We start from the raw sequence: 19,404 nt of genomic DNA, 5'->3' as shown, positions 1-19,404 counted from the left end.
ACTGTTCACAAAAAGCTGGTCAAATGTTGCGGCTACTGTTCATGTACAGTACATGAACAGTAGCCGCTTCTGAGGAGGAAAACGCGTGAAAAAAAAAAAAATGGAGAAAACGTAGAAACGGAATGCAGCAAACGCAACGCTCTATCCAAACGAGCACTAAAGCCAAACACCCAAAAACAAAAGGAAAAAAACAAAAAGAAATTATAATAATAATTTCCCTGAAGTTACTCATTTGACCACCTTTTCATGACGCCGGAAAAGCATAAAATCAGGAAAGAGGAAGAAAAAGAAGAGCTGAAAAGGCGTATGATGTTTCCTCAATGACAATTTTCTTAGCATATCTCTGAAAACTGCCTTTGTTTACACTTCACAGTTGTATAATATTTTCTGAAAGTTTCCTGAAAGTTTTCTTAGCGTCCCTTACGAAATTTCCTCAAAGTTTCCTAAAAGTTATAACTTACAAAATAGCTAAAAGGAATTAGGAAAAATAAAATAAAAATCGCTGAAGACTTAAATTATTTGTTCTCTCGTTTCGAGTCTTTACAAGGGAACTACTCGCATATGATAATATAGCTCTAACCAAAGCCACAGCTGATATCACACACACTGAAGCTTTGTAAGTTTCCAATGGCTTCCATAACCTCTGAAATAGCTTCTTCTTCTTCATTGCCCAAATGGGAGTATGATGTTTTTCTTAGTTTCAGAGGCGAGGACACCCGTAATAGCTTCACAGACCATCTATATGCTGCTTTGGATCAAAAAGGAATTAAAACCTTTAGAGATGATGAAAGACTTGAGAGAGGAAAACCCATTTCCATGGAGCTCTTGAATGCTATAGAAAAGTCAAAATTTGCAATCATTATTCTATCAAGAAATTATGCATCTTCGTCTTGGTGCTTAGATGAACTTGTAAAGATTGTTGAGTGCAAGGAAGATACTAGGCTAACAATTTTGCCTGTTTTTTATGGTGTGGATCCCTCTGATGTACGAAATCAAAGGGACAGTTTTGCAGAGGCCTTTGCTAAACATGAAGTACTTATCAAGAACAAAGAGAAGTTGCAATTGTGGAGAGCTGCTTTGACTCAAGTTGCCAATCTCTCGGGATGGGATACACGGAATAAGTAAGAATTTCTTTTGCACACTTCTAGAATATAAATATTATTCATAATTACTTTGTTCACTTGGCTAGGTAAATTTTTTTTCAAATTATGTAATTTAATATATTTACTCAGCCAAATAGAAAAGAAATCTAATCATGGATCGCTGAATTTAATACGTATGTTTTGTCCATTACTCAAATACTGTATGTAACCCGTGCGGGATATAATTAAATAAGACAATGAAAAAAAAATTGCATTTTATTAGTTAAGTGTTACTATTGGTTTTTTTTATTTTTTTATTTTTTATTATTAATCATGAGTTTATTCATATTTAGAAGGCTTAGTTAAGTCTAAATTCATATTATTAACCAGAAAATTTTATTAACAAAACTTAGCATTATGTAATTTTTTTACAATTTCAGTCGAGCAGACCAGCAAACCTTATATGATATGGCTTATCAACTGGGGCTTTACTTGTAATTGCTTATAAATAATTGGCATAAGAGTGGTTTGTGTGTATAGGTGGATTGTATGTTGGGCGTATATGAAATGCTGTTTGTATTGTCTATCTTCTAGCTTAGATGAGTATAGTTTGATAGAATTTGTATAATTGATTTCTGGGAGGTATGTGATGTGTGATCAGTGGATGGTTTCCTTTTATTTTTTATTTTTTATTATTGGGTGGTTCCACATGAGTATGGTTCAGTGTAATCACAGTGACATAAAATATGCTTTAGACAAGAAAGATTGTGCTTTATTATTTAGTAGGTATTGTTTGGTAGATTAGATGTATAAATTTGGAGATTTTAGGTTACAAATGATGGTTCTAATTTATGATTTAGCAAACTTTATTAGAAAATGCAAATGATTCAAATTTTATGGTTCTAGCCTGTAACCTCATGCATATGCATGGATATACTTAAAAAATACACATTGAGGTGCATAGTATAATTCCTATATATATAATTTAAATACTATTGATATATAGTTATTCTTATTTTTTGTTAACTCTTTAAAAAATCTTGTAAGAATATTATTAGGTAGAAAATATAAATTGTCCATATTGTTTTTTTTTTAAATTTATCAATTCTTAATTTTTGATATTGCGAAGCACTTTTTTTTTTTTTTCTTTTTTTGCTTGCTTATTTTCTAAGTGATAATTGCCTGCTTCATAATGTTTTTTTAATTATTATTTATATACAATTCAAAAACAAAATTTTCACAAAAAGAAAGGAAAACTTTTACTCACCTTTTCTTTGGAGTGTGTGATTTTTTTTGTTAACGGAGACTGTGCTTTTTTGATCTTCATCATACCACTAAAAAAAAAAAACGATTGCACAAATTGCAGCCCAAATTGGGGAAAACATAAGAATATGAAAGCAAGGGAAATAGAGAGAAACTACCTTCAATGCCTTTAAAAACTAAGAGAAAAGATTATGTATTTGAGAAATAGACAAAAGTTAAATGTGAAGATCTATGCGAGAGTGAAAGTTTGTGTTAGTTTTAACTTTTAAGTGGGGAAGGCGTACGAATGTTTTTTTTTTTTTTTTTTTTTTTTTTTGTGTGTGGAAAATGTGGCTGAATGTTTCTGGAAGGTTGTATGTTTATGCTTATATGAACAATGAATGGGATGGTAGGGATTTTTATAGTGTGCAAGTTAAATGCTTTTGCTTAGGTGAATGAACTTGGTTGTTGTGGTTTTCTAACTTCTGTGTTAGGTGTTAATGCATGCACAAAAATTTAAAATTTTAGATAAGATACATGATGCAAAATTAACTATCCAATTTAGAATTTAAATTATATTTTCTCTCAGTTTTGATTTTATAAATATATATATTCCTTTGGCACAAAAATTTAGAAAGGATTTTAGAGTGATTGGGACTGATAAAAAAAAAAAAAACAACGTGAAGAGCCAAGAGACAGAGAGAGTCATTAGAGACTCCTACGTGATTTGAGGAAATTTGTATATTTATGTATGGTGTGGTCTTCACTTGACACCTAAATTTAGAAAAATATATTGGGACACATGGCTTAAAATTAGAACTCTAATTTGGAATTCTATATTTGAATTTAATTGAAAAATCTAATGTAATGTACTTAAGATATTGTACATAAATTTTACCCTATTTAAAAATATTTTAAAAAATCCTTACCATCATCTAATTGATGAAAAATGTTGACATATATAGTAAATGAAATTCATGAAGCCAAGGTCACTTTGACGACTGAAAGTATGAAGAAATATTTTACTGTATAAGAATGGGTTTGAAATAAGAGTAAAGGTGGAAGACCAAATTTTTAATTTTTTAGCATAGAACTAATGGCTTCCTTTTTACTATTAAGTACAAACGAAAAATTGCATTTTATTGCTCAGTGACAATAGTTGTATGTGTATTGTTACTAATTAATCACTTGTATTGTTATTTTAAGTATTCAAACAAAAGTACCAAACATAAGTTCTAAGGCATACCATATTTTTGAAGGACTCCCTTTTGGGGTAAGAAATGAGACCCAATATTGCCCAATACTTTGTCCATTAACCCAAGCTTCCCCTTTTCCCATAGAACCAAGGTTTAATGCAACAGGGTCATTTCCTTTGGGTGCATCAAATTGAGTCTATAAAGACAATCCATGAAGATAAGGTTAGTGCTGATGAAGTATACAGAAATAGTTCAGGCAAGAATAATTAGCATGACAAAGCATTAGCAGAATTTATACCTTGTACCGTGTGAGTCTTTGATGGTTAGAGTTTCCAAACCTTCTCCATTGAATATTACTTGACCCTTGTTTTGTGTGAATATTTAATTTATCTCTTGACAGCCCAACCTCCATGAAATTATTGCATGGAATTAGCTAGTTCGAGATCATAATCTCATTAGTTATAAACTTTGTAGATGAAAAATGGGTTATGACAATCTTTGAGTGAGCACTTGATATGAAAGAATAATATGAAAATATAATTTGTGGATAAATAAAGTATTACAGATTGAAAATACAAATATAGATATAAGAAATGAACCTGGTATCCCCATGTATAGTCTGTGAAATCTTCGGCATCATTTTTGTTTAGTATCCTTACTCTACGTAATCCAGTAACTCTTCTTTCAAGAAATGATCCTAAGTCCTTCATGCCACAAATAAAAAGTAACTCAATACAATTTTTGAACTCAAAAGCATATATATAAGATAAATGTTACAGAATATACATTGATGGGGATGAAACAATAAAGGCATGACTGGATGCAATTTTCTGAAAAAATGGAATCTAACGAAAACTTAATTCTCCTCATTCATGTGGTTGAATGTTTCTGGAAGGTTGTATGTTTATGCTTATATGAACAATGAATGGGATGGTAGGGATTTTTATAGTGTGCAAGTTAAATGTTTTTGCTTAGGTGAATGAACTTGATTATTTTGGTTTTCTAACTTCCGTGTTAGGTGTTAATGCATGCACAACAATTTAAAATTTTAGATAAGATACATAATGCAAAATTAATTATCCAATTTAGAATTTAAATTATATTTTCTCTCAGCTTTGATTTTATAAATATATATATAATTCCTTTGGCACAAAAATTAAGAAAGGATTTTAGAGTGATTGGGATTGATGTGAAAAAAAAAAAAAAAAAAAAACTAAACGTGAAAAGCCAAGAGACGAGAGAGTCATTAAAGACTCCTACGTGATTTGAGGAAATTTGTATATGTACGTATGGTGTGGTCTTCACTTGACACCTAAATTTAGAAAAATATATTAAGACACATGGCTCAAAATTAGACTCTAATTTCATATTGAAATTGGTGTGATCCTCACATGAATCTAGACACATGTCACACAATTAGAGTTCTAATTTGGAATTGCAATCTGGACACGTGGCACAAAATTAGAGTTCTAATTTGAATTTGCAATTTGAGTTTCTCTCTGCTTCACCTATTATTTTATATATAGATTAGCTACTTGATTAGTTACTAATGGATTCTTAAAAAAAAAAAAAAGGAAGATTAGTTACTAGTGGACTTTAATCAATTACTCTACGTAGAGAATTTGATGAGTTTCTCATATAATTTATAAAATTGGAATTTTCAACCGGTCACTTTACTATATCATTACAGAGCCTAAGCAAGCTTAATTTCTTTTGTGAAATGATTGATTTTATCTTTTAATACAACTGATGAATTGAACAAATAATAGATCAAAACAAGCAGCTTAAGCTGTAGACACGGGGCACAATCTCAAGCAGCAGTTAGCAACTTTAAATAGCATAATTCCTGGAACTCTTATTTTCCTCTGTGTGCGTCTCCCCTTAACATTTTTTGCAAGAGGCGAATCCAAATTTTATATTATTCTTCATGGCTTTGAAAATGGCTTTTTCACCTTTAAAATTTGCAGCATGAAATCTCTGATTTGTTTCTAGTATATATATAATAAATATTAGCAACTTAGGCAACTACTAGAAGTGTAGACCAAAGCTGCTACCTTGTATAACCCATCTGAATTCTGCTTCCCAATCTTCAATATGTCTGCATAATGATCAACAATTCAAGTCAATTTTCCAAATATGTCTTGTGAATTGTAGGCATAAAAAATGCTCACTACTTTGATTGAAAAAATTACAGAAAATGAAAATAGTGTTTCCATCCTTTCCCCCACTAAACTTGTTACTTGTGAATTGATCTTTTTTTCCTTTTATTTTTATTAGATCATAAACTAAGCTATAATGAATGCTTAAGCAGTTGAAAACCAAATATTTTTCCACTAATCTAGAATTGAAGGAGATTATCTGATGGCTTCATAAGTAGTTGTGCCATTGAATTTTCTAGTATTGAAAGAGTCCAACCGACCAAATATATATATTAATATATTTGAACCTTTGTCCATTTCCACTTGTTTGTTTGTTTAGACCCCTTAAATAGATTGTTTAACCTAATATATTAACCAAGTGATTACTTAGATTAATTATTCAGATCTAGGCTAAACAAGCATATATCATATCATGCACAAGTGCGGAAAAGTAAAAAACACTACGATATGATGACCTAGGAAAAATAATGAAACTAACCATTTCAAGGTAAAAACCTAGAGAGAATTTTACCTAGTTATCCTCAAGGTAAATCAAATCCACTATAAGAGAATTGAAGTTTTTACAAAAGATTTAATCCTAAATCTAATGCTATGTAACTTACTGACACGACCACGTACAAGCTCCGAATTCACGAACTCCTTCTCTTCTTAGGTTTACACCAACACAAGTTGCCTTGCTTGTGACTTTGAGATCCCACTCAAAGGTTTCAGATCACCCTCAATAATGATCTTGATGCAGCAAATATGTTCTACCAATACTTGATTGTAATTTTGGCTCCGATAGAATCTTGTGTAGTTAGAAGGTACAAAACCTCTCAAATCTCACAAAGAGTAACACACAAGTCTTCTAAACGTCTTCAAAACGTGGCTAGGGTTTTTCTTTTTATATGTACAGAAGTTTAGAAGAAACCCAACATTTTTACCGGCTTAGGCTTGTTTAAAATTCTGTAGAAAAAACTGGACCTACGATTTTCGATCGATTTAGCCTAATTCTCGATCGGTCAAGCAAGGCAGAAACATGCTCCTTTTTTCTGCAATCAACTGGACTTCAACCTTGAAACAACCACTTTTAAGCATTGTCTAAATCCCTAGACTAGACATATTTTGTTCTTAGTTTGCCAATCACTTGACGAAGAGACTCAAAACTTACTTCTATCAAGAGGTTTGGTAAAGATGTCTGCATTCTGATGCTTAGCATGAATGTACTCAAGAGTAAACAAACTTTCTTTCAACAAGATCTCTAATGAAGTGATATTTAATCTCTATGTGTTTAGTTTTAGAATGTTATACCGGATTCTTAGAGATATTAATAGTACTAGAATTATCATAGTAGACAACCATAGTTTCCTATGATAGACCATAATCACCTAAAAGCGTCTTCATCCAAAGAAGTTGTGAACAACAACTTCCAACTACAATATATTTTACTTCTACAGTTGACAGAGTGACACAATACCCAATCTGCATCAGAATACCCAGCAAGAGAGAGATTTGACTCTTTACTATAAAACAATCCAAAATCACAAGTACCACTAACATATTTGATTATTCTCTTAACATCATTAAGATGTGATTCTTTCAGATTAGATTGAAATCTAAAACATACACCAACACTAAAAGTTATATTAGGTTGACTAGTAGTTAAATACAACAAGCTACCAATCATACTTCTATATAAAGTGATGTCGACAGACTGACCTGATGAATCATTCCCAAGTTTTGTGTTGGTAGCCATGGGTGTTCTAGCATGTGCTACCTTTTTGAGTCCAAATCTCTTGACAAGGTTTCTAACATATTTTGCTTGGTTAATGTATATTCTAGTGTCCGTTTGCTTTATTTGCAATCCCTAAAAGTAGGTAAGTTCACCTACCATGCTTATTTCAAACATCTTTTTCATTTCATCTGCAAAAGATTTAGCAAGAAAATCATTAGTAGAGCCAAAAACAATATCATCAACATAAACTTGAGCTACAACAAGGTGATTCTTATCCTTCCAAATGAAAAGAGTAGTATCAGCATTTCCTCTCTTGAGTCCATTCCCTATGAGATAAGAGGTCAGTCTATCATATCAAGCTCGAGGAGCTTGTTTAAGACCATACAATACTCTTTTCAGTTTGTAGACATCACCAGGCCTATGAGGATCCACAAATCCTTTGGGCTGCTCTACATACACTTCTTCTTGCAACATCCCATTCAAGAAAGCACTTTTGACATCCATTTGATACAGCTTGAAATTCAAGTGACAAGCAATGGCTAAAAGTATTCAGATAAACTCAAGTCTAGCTATAGGTGCAAATGTCTCATCAAAGTTAACTCCTTCCACTTGAGTGTATCCTTGTGCAACAAGTCTTGGTTTATTTCTAACAATTGTTCCATGCTTATCAGACTTGTTTTTGAAGATCCATTTGGTGCCAATTACATTGACTCCTTCAGGTCTTGGAACTAGTTCCCACACATCATTTTGAACAAATTGATGAAGTTTTTCTTGCATTGAGTTAATCCAATCAGCATCTTGTAGAGCTTCATCGACTTTCTTAGGTTCCATTTGAGAAAGGTAACATGAGTGTGTAATGACATTCAATGCTTTAGATCTTAGTCTTATATTGTCATTCAGACTTCCCAAGATATTTATGGAAGGATGATTAAGTTTGACCCTAGCAGATGGACCCATAAGATCAATATGTAGTAACTCCAAAGGTTTAGATGTTTGAACTTCACTGATTGATGGATGCCTAGCTTTCACTTGTTTGCCGATCTGACATGGTTCACAAATACTGTTCTCTATCTTTTCAAACTTTGGTAACTCGAGAACTGCCTCACACTTGGAGATTTTCTCTATTTTCTTGTGACTAGCATGTCCTAGCCGTTGATGCCACAAATCCACTTGATTAATTTTTACACTATAACACTTATGATTTATGCTTGGTGTTATACCGTAACAATTATCAGTTGTTCTTACACTAACACATATGCAGTCACCTCCTTCATCAAGTATCTCACATTCACACTTGGTGAACAATACATTCAGCCCTTTGTCACAAATTTGACTGATGCTTAGCAAGTTTGCCTTCAACCCATCCACGAACCACACATCTTCAAACACAGGTAGCCCTGGAATGTCTATTTTTCCAATTCCTTGGATGACTAACTTGCTTCCATCTCCAAAAATGACAGTACCAATCTTTCCTTCAAAAAGAGTCTTGAACAAGGCTTTATTAACTTTCATATGTCTGGAACAACCACTATCCAAATACCAAAGACAAGTATCACATGCCTTTAAGGCAGTTAAAGCGGTATAATAGACATAATTATTGCATGAAGTAGTTATACGTAAACATTCAAGGATAGGATTAGCACATCTAAAAATCCATATAGTACTAGTGAAAATAGATTCAATTCTCATCCTAGTTGCTTTCAAGATACGAGACAAGGAATCCATGACAGCAGGGGTTAAGGATCAACTCTAGGTTAAGAAACCTGTAAACAAGAGCTAACCCATTCTGATACCATTTGTTTGTTTGTTTAGACCCCTTAAATAAATTGTTTAACCTAATGTATTAACCAAATAATTACTTAAATTAATTATCCAGATCTAGGTTAAACAAGCATATATCATATCATGTACAAATGCGAAAAAGTAAATAACACCACGATATGATGACCCAAGAAAGCCAATGAAACTAATCGTTTCAAGGCAAAAACCTGGAGAGGATTTGACCTAGGTATTCTCAAGGTAAACCAAATCCATTATAAGATAATTGAAGTTTTTACAAAAGATTTAACCCTAAATCTAATGCTACCTCTACTAGTAACTTATTGACATGACCACGTGCAAGCTCTAAATTCACGGACTCCTTCTCTTCTTGGATTTACACCAACACAAGCCATCTTGCTTTTGACTTTGAGATCCCACTCAAAGATTTCAGATCACCCTCAGTAATGATCTTGATGCAACAACTATGTTCTACCAATGCTTGATTGTAGTTATGGCTTCAATAGAATCTTATATAGTTAGAAGGTACAAAACCTCTCAAATATCACAAAGAGTAACACATAAGTCTTCTAAAAGTCTTCAAAACATGGCTAGGATTTTTCTTTTTATATGTAGAGAAGTTTAGAAGAAACTCTAAATGTTTTTGTGGGCTTGAGCCCGTTTAAAATTCTGCAGAAAAAATTGGACCTGCGATCTTCGATCGATCGAGCCTAATTCTTGATCGATTGAGCAAGGCAGGACCATATTCCCTTTTTTCTGCAATCAACTGGACTTTAGCCTTAAAACAACCACTTTTAAGCATTGCCTAAATACCTAGACTAAATATGTTTTGTTCTTGGTTTGCCAACACAATACAACAATGATTCTAAATATTTAAATCTAAATCTTTAGAACCTAACACCATTTTCCACTAATCACAACTAGAATCTCTGTTTCCGTGTAAGTGCGGCAAGGGGCATGGACCTTACTATATACCTGTTATAAGTTTACAGTAATGGCCAATCCAGATGCCAGTGTTCATGCCATAGAATACATCCTTAATGAATCACTGTTCTCCATATGACTCCTCAGGAATGCCTTGTTACTGACCCCAATCATAAAACTTCATTCCATTCCCAGTTACACTCAGAAAGTACAGGAATTGCACAAAGGCTCCTCCTACTTCCGAGAAGGCAAGCTTCTTTCTTTGAAAGCAAGAGCTTCTATTCATTCTGCAGAAACAATAATTTAAACTACATTCGTTTGGGATCACAGGCGTCTTTTCTTTATTTTTCTATTTTATTCTATATCAAGCAATGAAAGCCCGAAAAATTCCAAAAGTTGAATTAGATATAAAGTCAAGGTAAAATATAACATGACATGCAAGTTGTAATGAAGAATAGTTACAACAAATGAAGAATAATGTAAAATTGAAATGTCGCTTTTTTGAAGTTATATTGAAAGTTGTTAATTGCAGATTTAAAAGGCAATAGCTACCTTCCAACTCTTCCTGACCAGGACCACTATACATGCACTTTAGTTTTGATGGTAAGGTACCACTAAACAGATGACTTCCACCCAATGATGATATATATATTTTTTGGTCCTTCTTAAACAATGGCTTACTATTTTATGTTTTCTACAGCATCCCAAATATGTGGTACAAAATTTATTTTGCCAATTTCACAATTGATTATATCTTTTTCATATTATGAAACTTAGAATTTCATTTTCTATAATGAGCGAATCTAAAATAGTACACTTGTTGAGCCTTCTGTCTTGTTTTGGCCTATCTTGACACAAAAAATTATTGTTCTATATTCCTGGCAGGAAGGAGTCAACAATTATTGAGGAGATTGCCAGAAAATTAATTGGTGACTTGCATTATTCATACTCAGGTGTTCATGAGGATCTTGTTGGAATACAATCTCGTGTGGAGGAAATGGAGAATTTATATTTAAGCATGGGATTGAATGATGTTCTCTTTATAGGGATTTGGGGAATGGGTGGAATCGGTAAAACAACTATTGCACAAGTTCTATATGATAGAATCCGTTATCATTTTGCTGGCAGTAGTTTTCTTGCAAATGTTAGAGAAAAAAGTGGAAATGGTGGTCTAGTTACTTTACAGAAACAACTTCTTTCTGATATCTTGTTTGAAAAAAATATTGATATTTGGGATGTTCAGTGGGGAATCAATTTGATAAGGAATAGATTATGTCATAAAAGGGTTCTTGTCATTCTTGATGATGTGGATCAACCTGAACAATTAAAAGCTTTAGCAGGCAAGCGAAGTTGGTTTGGTCTAGGGAGTATGATCATTATAATAAGTAGGGATCAACATTTGTTAATTAGACATGAAGTGGCTAAACAAAAAATATACAAGGCTAAGATATTGAATAATGATGAAGCTCTTAAGCTTTTTAGTCTGAAAGCCTTCAAGCAGGACAATCCTTTAGAAGGTTATGAGGTGCTATCTAAAAAATTTATACGTTATGCTCAAGGCCTTCCATTAGCACTTGAAGTTTTGGGCTCCTTCATGTTTCGCAGAAATCTAGATGCTTGGGAATCTGTACTAGGTAGACTAAATGAAAGTCCGGAAAGGAAAATCCTGGATGTGCTCCAAATAAGTTTTGATGGCCTAAAGATAACAGAGCAAAAAATATTTTTGGATATTGCTTGTTTCTTCAAAGGAATGGCTAAATATCATGTAGCAAATATACTACAAACTCTCCATTACAAGCCATACATTGATATAGATGTTCTTGTAGAAAAATCTCTTATAACCATCTCAGCTGATGGAATGTTGTGGATGCATGATTTACTACAAGAATTGGGTAAGGACATTGTTCGTTGTGAATCTCCTAATGAGCCTGGTGAACGTAGTAGGTTGTGGTTGAAGGAGGATGCCCTTCATCTACTAATAAATAGTTCAGTAAGTTGATTATGCAGGATTTTAATCTCTCTCTCTCTCTCTCTCTCTCTCTCTCTCTCTCTCTCTCTCTCTCTCTCTCTCTCTCTCTCTCTCTCTCTCTCTCTCTTAATAACTTTTAATATGCTGACTTTTTGTTGTTGGGTACTAGGGAACAAAAAATGTTGAAGGCATCTTCCTCAACTCATCTCCAAATAAAGAGGATAATGTTAAAGTCAATTTTGAAGCCTTTTCAAAGATGAGGAACCTAAGGTTGCTTAAAATTGGTAATGTGCACCTTCCTAAAGGCCTCAATTTTCTTTCAAGTGAGTTACGTCTTATGAATTGGCTTGGATATCCTTTAAAATTCATGCCAAGAAATTTCCATCCCAACAAACTTGTTGAACTCATAATGCCTCATAGCCACATCAAACAACTATGGGAGGGAGTTTGGGTAAGATTTTCACTCATGCAAAATGTGGTTTTTTTTTTTTTTTTTTAAAGAATCAATTATGTTCATAAGGGTTTAATTTTCTCTTTTTAATTGTTTTTCAATGCTAACAGAGTTTAGAGTGGCTAAGAATCATTGACCTTAGAGATTCTAGAGAGTTGATCATGACTCTGGATTTTGCTAGAGTCCCAAATCTTGAGAAGCTGATTCTCAAAGGATGCACAAAATTGTCTATGATTCACGCATCCCTTGGAGATCTCAAACATCTTATTTTGTTGGATTTGAATAATTGCAAATGTCTTAAAAGCCTTCCGTGCAAGATTAGTTTGGAATCTCTTGAAATTTTTATTCTTTCAAGTTGTTCAAAGCTGAAGAAGTTTCCAGAAATTGTGGGAGATATGTCCTGTTTGTTAAAACTTTATTTGGATGGGACTGCTATTGAAGATCTACCAGCAACAATGGAGCAATTAACTGGGCTTATCAAATTGGATCTAACAAATTGTAAAAACCTTTCAAGTCTTCCGAGAGTTATTTATAGTTTGACATCTCTAAATACTCTCACTCTATCTGGTTGCTCAAAACTTTACAAAATGCAAGAGAATTTGGGAAATCTTAAAGGCCTAAAGGAACTAGACATGAGTTGTACTGGTATAAGAGATCTACCATTATCAATGGAGCAGTTAACCGGGCTTATCAAATTGGATCTAACAAACTGCAAAAATCTTTCAAGTTTTCCTGGAGTCATTTGCAGTTTGACATCTCTAAAAACTCTCACTCTATATGGTTGCTTAAATCTTGACAATATGCCAATGAATTTGGGGAATCTAGAAGGCTTAGAGGAACTAGATGTGAGTGGAATTGCTATAAGAGAGCCACCTTCCTCCATCTTTTGCTTAAAAAATCTCAAAGTACTATCTTTCCAAGGATGTAATGGGCTGTCATCTGAATCATGGTCATGGAAGAAGCCACTTAATTTTCTGTTAATGACAAAAACTCCAGATCTCATGGGCTTGGTATTGCCTTCTGTATCAGGTTTGGTTTCATTAACTACATTGAATATAAGGAACTGCAATCTTCAAGCAATCCCTAGTGATATTGGTTGTTTGTCCTCATTACAAAAATTAGATCTAAGTGGAAATGATTTTGTTTTCATTCCAGAAAGCATTAATCAACTATCTAATTTGAGAGAATTTTGGGTGGAGAATTGCAAGAGCCTTCAATTGTTGCCGGCACCTGGATCAAGTGCTCACATAGATGTTCAGGCAAATGGATGTACCTCACTGGAATCTTTACTACCATTTAAAATAAAAGATAATTCACAAAATTATTTCTATCTTCTCAATTGTTTCCAATTGGTTGACAATCAAGGCCGCTGTGACTTGTTCACTACAATGCTAAGAGAATATTTTCAGGTTTCTCTCTCTCTCTCTCTCTCTCTCTCTCTTTCTCTCTTTCTTTAAAGATCATGGTTGGTTTTTATGTTTCAGGAATCGTGCTATCGAGAATCAACTAAAAAAGTAAGATTTGATGTTGTTATTCCTGGAAGTGAAGTTCCGAACTGGTTTAGGCATCAAAGTGTGGGGGCTTCAGTAAATCTGGAAGTACTTTCATATTTATTTAAACAACTTAGAGGAATTGCTCTCTGCGCTGTTTTTGGACCGCACCAGCATCGTCCACCTAACCATCTTAGTTATAACCTTCACCTTACGTGTTACTTTAAAGCCAATGGAAATTACTTCAGTAGTTATCCATTTGTAAGTGTTTCGAAAGAGTTTGATACGGTTGAATCGGATCATTGTTGGTTCGTGTATTTGCTCCCTAATTATTTACAAGGCTTCTTCCAAAAAGAATTTCTTCAAATTGCTAATGGATCCAGCTGTCTACTTGAGATTGAATTCAAATCCGAGGATCCAAGCATGATGGAGATAAAGAAATGCGGGGCCCATGTGGTGTGCGAGGAAGAAATGGAAGATCTGAAACAAAGCATGGGTCAGAGTGAGTGCAGCAGCAGCATTATTCCTTATAATGAGGGTGTTGATCATTTTGAAGAGGATATCAAAACTAAGCCAAGTCGTGATGATGAGAATGGAGCTAGTGGAAAAGGTAGCTCTACTCACATACCACACCCTAAGACTAAGAGAGTATGACCGTTTGGGAATTCAAGCACACAAGATAACTCTGAGATGGTGAGTGAGGACTCTCAGTGAGAAACCAAATGGTGGCTCTGAGGAACCAAACCCTTTTTATTTGAACTTTTTGTAAGTCACCAACTCCCTCTCCCTCCCACAGATCCTTTTTTTTTTTTTTTTTTTTTTCTTTTTCGTATAAGTTTCTTTTTAATAAAACTATGTCACAAATGCTATTTTCAGGAATTTATTGTGGTACTCATTCATTATTAAATAGTACGGACATTAAGAACTTAAATTGGACTTCTTAAATTGGACTTCTTTGGTGAGGAGAAATTATCGCATTGCTACTCAACAAGAAGTCAGGTTCAAGAATGAGCATTAACGCATATACAAGAATGAGTAGTAATTAATTTATTATTTAAATTATTTTGTAGTTATATCTGATACAGTTTACTGATATATATATATATATATATAATTCTACATTTAAAATCCTTTACAACCATAATAGTTGCAATGCTTTTATTGTACATTTAGAATCCTCTACAACCTTCTCATAAAATTAAAAAAAAAAAAAAAAAAAAAAAAAAAAAAAAAAAAAAAATCCTTTACAACCTATTTTCTCACCGCTTTTGGGTAACATGTTGCAGTGACTTTTAATAAATTAAACTGGACTTTGGTCTTGTTGGATATGTTGATGATACAAAATCATTTTCACCATCTTTAAATATTTTTTGAATTTTTTTTTTGGGTGCTAATAAACGCTGTTATATTAGAACAACTAAAAGGAAATAAGGCAAATCCTCTCAGAGAATCTGCCCATACAATCAAAATACAACAAAAACTTAATATACAAAGGAGGAACATCAAAAAGCATAAAATCTACAGCTGTTGCAAGACGATTTGCACACTGGTTAGCTTCCCTGAAGCAATGCTTAATCTTTACTCTTGGAATCATAGTCCCAGTAAGTTCTTGCAATCCAAAATGAGAGTAGAATGAGCAATGTTCACAAGAGAAGGATCAGACACCTCACTCCACCACAACTGTTGCATCCAGTTTTACTTCTACATTCTTGGCTATAATCTAATTTAGAAGTATGTTTGATTTTAACGGACTTAATAGAGACATGTTTGATTTTAACGGACTTAATAGAGACAATATCTTGTAAGACAGAAGATAAACCTTAAGGCTGATCTTCTCAAAATACTTATTTAAAAAAAAAAAGGCCGATCTTCTCAAAATAGTGTATATACCAAAGTTATGGTTACAATGATAGTGATTTTGTCATTATTCAGACATTTTTGTTAAAATCAAGCTCCACTTATTGTTTGCCTACCAATGTGAATGTTTAGTTCCCTATAAAAATTTGCCTAGTTATAATAATAACTAAAACATAATATATATATATATATATATATAGCCAAAACTTACAGAAAATTCAATTAAATTTTAATTACATTCTCAATTTTGCGCCATATGTCCTATTTAATTTTTAATTTTGTGTCAAGTGAATTTTTAATTTTAAAAAGTTCAAATCTAATTAGATACTAAATTGGATTTCAATTGGAGTCCAATTTTCTGTCACGTATCCATCTAAGTTTTTAATTTTTGTGGCAAGTTAATTATTGAGTGCATAAATCAAAGAGTCTAAAACCAATTAAATACTAATATATATATATATATATACACATATATAATATGAGAAACTATTACAAATTTTAGAAATGTATGGTTTAAAAAAATGTAAGCTTTTAAATATATATATATATATATATAAAGTGTTAGCTAATACTATATATAACTAGCATGTAACTACATGCAAATGCATGGATGCATTTACAATTAAACAAAATTTTTATTATAAAAATATAAATAATTAGTCAAATTATTATTATTTTTTTTAAAAACATGTAACACGTGCATTCATGCATACGTATAGATACATTTAAAACTAAGCACAATTTTTATAATAAAATATAGATAATTAGTCAAATTATTTTTTAAAGTAAATATAATTAGTCACATAAATTCTTACCCAAATTTAATACTACTTATGATCATTTTTTTTTCTAATTTTTAATAAGATAGAATGTGTAGTGATTTTTATTTTATTTATTTTTTGAGAAACATGTGGTTTTTTTTTTCACATGTAATTGTTTTTTTTTTTTCTAAAAAAAATTTATAATTTATTAATATTAGATTCTTAGTATTTTGTACTCATTAACTTACTTGACACAAAGATTAAAAAACTTAAGTAAACACATGACACATGCTTAAGTGGATAATTATGGTGTACTTGTTACATAAATTTAGACATGTGCATAATTGGATTATAATAACTAGCATGTAACTACATGCAAATGCATGGATGCATTTACAATTAAACAAAATTTTTATTATAAAAATATAAATAATTAGTCAAATTATTATTTTTTAAAAAAAAACATGTAACACGTGCATTCATGCATACGTATAGATACATTTAAAACTAAGCACAATTTTTATAATAAAATATAGATAATTAGTCAAATTATTTTTTAAAGTAAATATAATTAGTCACATAAATTCTTACCCAAACTTAATACTACTTATGATCATTTTTTTTTCTAATTTTTAATAAGATAGAATGTGTAGTGATTTTTATTTTATTTATTTTTTGAGAAACATGTGGTTTTTTTTTTTTCACATGTAATTGCTTTTTCTTTTTCTTTTTTCTAAAAAAAATTTATAATTTATTAATATTAGATTCTTAGTATTTTGTACTCATTAACTTACTTAACACAAAGATTAAAAAACTTAAGTAGACACATGACACATGCTTAAGTGGATAATTATGGTGTACTCGTTACATAAATTTAGACATTTGCATAATTGGATTATAATTTCAAATTCTAATTCAACTGTCTCTAAGTTTTAACTATTAATATATATATATATATATATCTAGATGACTTATAAATTTGATTTTTTTTTTTAGTTATATGATTATGTTTTTTTATGGTTTATTATATTGGACTCCTCGTTTTCTACACTAAATTAACTAATTTGGCACAAAAAATTTAAAAATTTAGATTAGATGAGACACATGGCGCAAAATTAAGCTCTAATTGAAATTTAATTTTTACACTAAATTAACTCACTTGGTACAAAATTCTAAAATTTAGATTAGATGAGACATGTGGCGCAAAATTAGACTTTAATTGATTTTTAATTTGAATTTTAATTGGATTTTCTCTTTGCTTTACTTATTATTATATATATAGATTTAAACCGTATAATTGTGATTATTTTTAATTGCATTCGTGTATATGCACGAAGCTACACACTAGTTATAATAATCAAGGACTGTTTAAAATAAACATTAGTACTTTCAATTATTACAAATTAATGAATACATATTGTAGGGTCTTGATTCGGGGCCTGGGCCCAACAGTTATGGGGTTTTGTCCCAAAGAGCCTTAGACAATGAATTTGTAGAGAGTGGGTTACAGAACTGGGCCCTAACGAAGTGTGTGCTAGTTAACTTTGGGCCATACAACAATCAAAAGTAAGAAAATCTCCTTCATGTCCATTAGGTATATGGTCCGAGGAGACGTATGAGGTGTATCCTTGTCTCTATTCAAAGGTTATGGTCTTTCTCTTCTTCTTCTTCTATGTTCCTCCTTTTTTCCAGTCCTCCTCTTCATGGGGACTCCCTTCTCTTATATAGCCCCCTTGAAGTCATCAGATCCTTACACCTGTTGATCATTTAGACCTTCACTTGAGTGCCCGTCCCATCGGACATCTCCCCCATTTTTCTGTGAGTTGTAGTAGCCAAGGTAACACTGTTCGCCAGTCCTCTCCACATTAATGCGGCCAGAAAAGTAGCTGTCATGCATTTAATATGGTAGTTGTAGTCTCTCCCTTGACATCCTATACTCTTTTCCCTCTCACAAGCTTGTGGGATTCATCCCTGCTACTAATACTCGTTGGAGTGATTCTTTACTGTTGGTAGGGTGCATGTTTAAGCCATACTTGGTACGTCCGAGGAGACATTTCTCCTTGGACCGCCTCTTAAACAAGTCTAGGCCCATCAGAATTGGGTCGGGAGCCCTTTTGGCGCCCACACCTTCTCCTCGAACGTGATCGAATTCTATATGGGGCCCAAGACCCATTGTTTGATCTAGGGACTTTACCCTTACAATAGCCCCTCAAAATTCTGATTCTTTCCCTCTTATCCGAGGAGAAAAGGCGGGATTTTGACACTTATGGGGTCACTTATTGTAAATCCTTGTCTTACACGTGTGGAGGTACAAACCCACGTGCCTCATTACTACTGATGGCGTTTCGTAACCCATGAGGCGCTAATTATTGTGTTAGACGACTTTATGTCCTTCTAATCCAACGGTGGGGTGCCTGATCAACGGCTGATATTTTTCCCATTTCTCTAGGCGGGAGTAAGCTCCTTCAGTTTCTCCCCTGTATATAAGATTTCCAAGGGAACTTACTCCCATTTTTTGAAAAAACACTCAAGCGTCCCAGAGCACTCCATCACCTTCTTTTGCAAAGTGTTCAAAACTCCACAAACACTCCCTTGAAGATTCCCGGCGAGTTCTTCACAAGCTCGAGAGATTTAGGATCTTCACTCCCATAAGTGCTCATTTCCCTTCCGTTGCCTTTCCCGGCTTTCTTCCTTAAGTAAACCTTCTTCGCGTCGCCTAGGGTTAGTGGGATGGGTAAGCTTGAGAAACTGGTAGACTCTCCGGCCGGTATGGAAGGTTT

General features: G+C 32.8%; 2 protein-coding genes across 2 annotated transcripts; both read left to right on the top strand.

Moving 5' to 3' along the window:
- Positions 1-409: 409 nt before the first annotated feature.
- Positions 410-12,095, top strand: LOC126728043 (TMV resistance protein N-like). The gene is made up of 2 exons (XM_050433925.1): positions 410-1,121; positions 10,982-12,095. Exons 1-2 carry the CDS (start codon positions 628-630, stop codon positions 12,093-12,095), a joined length of 1,608 nt encoding a protein of 535 aa, XP_050289882.1. The 5' UTR covers positions 410-627.
- A 127-nt stretch (positions 12,096-12,222) lies between these two features.
- Positions 12,223-14,808, top strand: LOC126725671 (disease resistance protein RUN1-like). Its single transcript, XM_050430490.1, has 3 exons — positions 12,223-12,516; positions 12,627-13,925; positions 14,001-14,808. The coding sequence occupies exons 1-3, from the start codon at positions 12,322-12,324 to the stop codon at positions 14,658-14,660; spliced, it is 2,154 nt and encodes a 717-aa protein (XP_050286447.1). The 5' UTR covers positions 12,223-12,321; the 3' UTR covers positions 14,661-14,808.
- The last annotated feature ends 4,596 nt before the right edge of the window (positions 14,809-19,404 follow it).

The sequence above is a fragment of the Quercus robur genome, chromosome 5, assembly GCF_932294415.1.
Source record: "Quercus robur chromosome 5, dhQueRobu3.1, whole genome shotgun sequence".
NCBI lineage: Eukaryota > Viridiplantae > Streptophyta > Magnoliopsida > Fagales > Fagaceae > Quercus > Quercus robur.
This window is presented reverse-complemented; position numbering and strand designations above follow the sequence as displayed.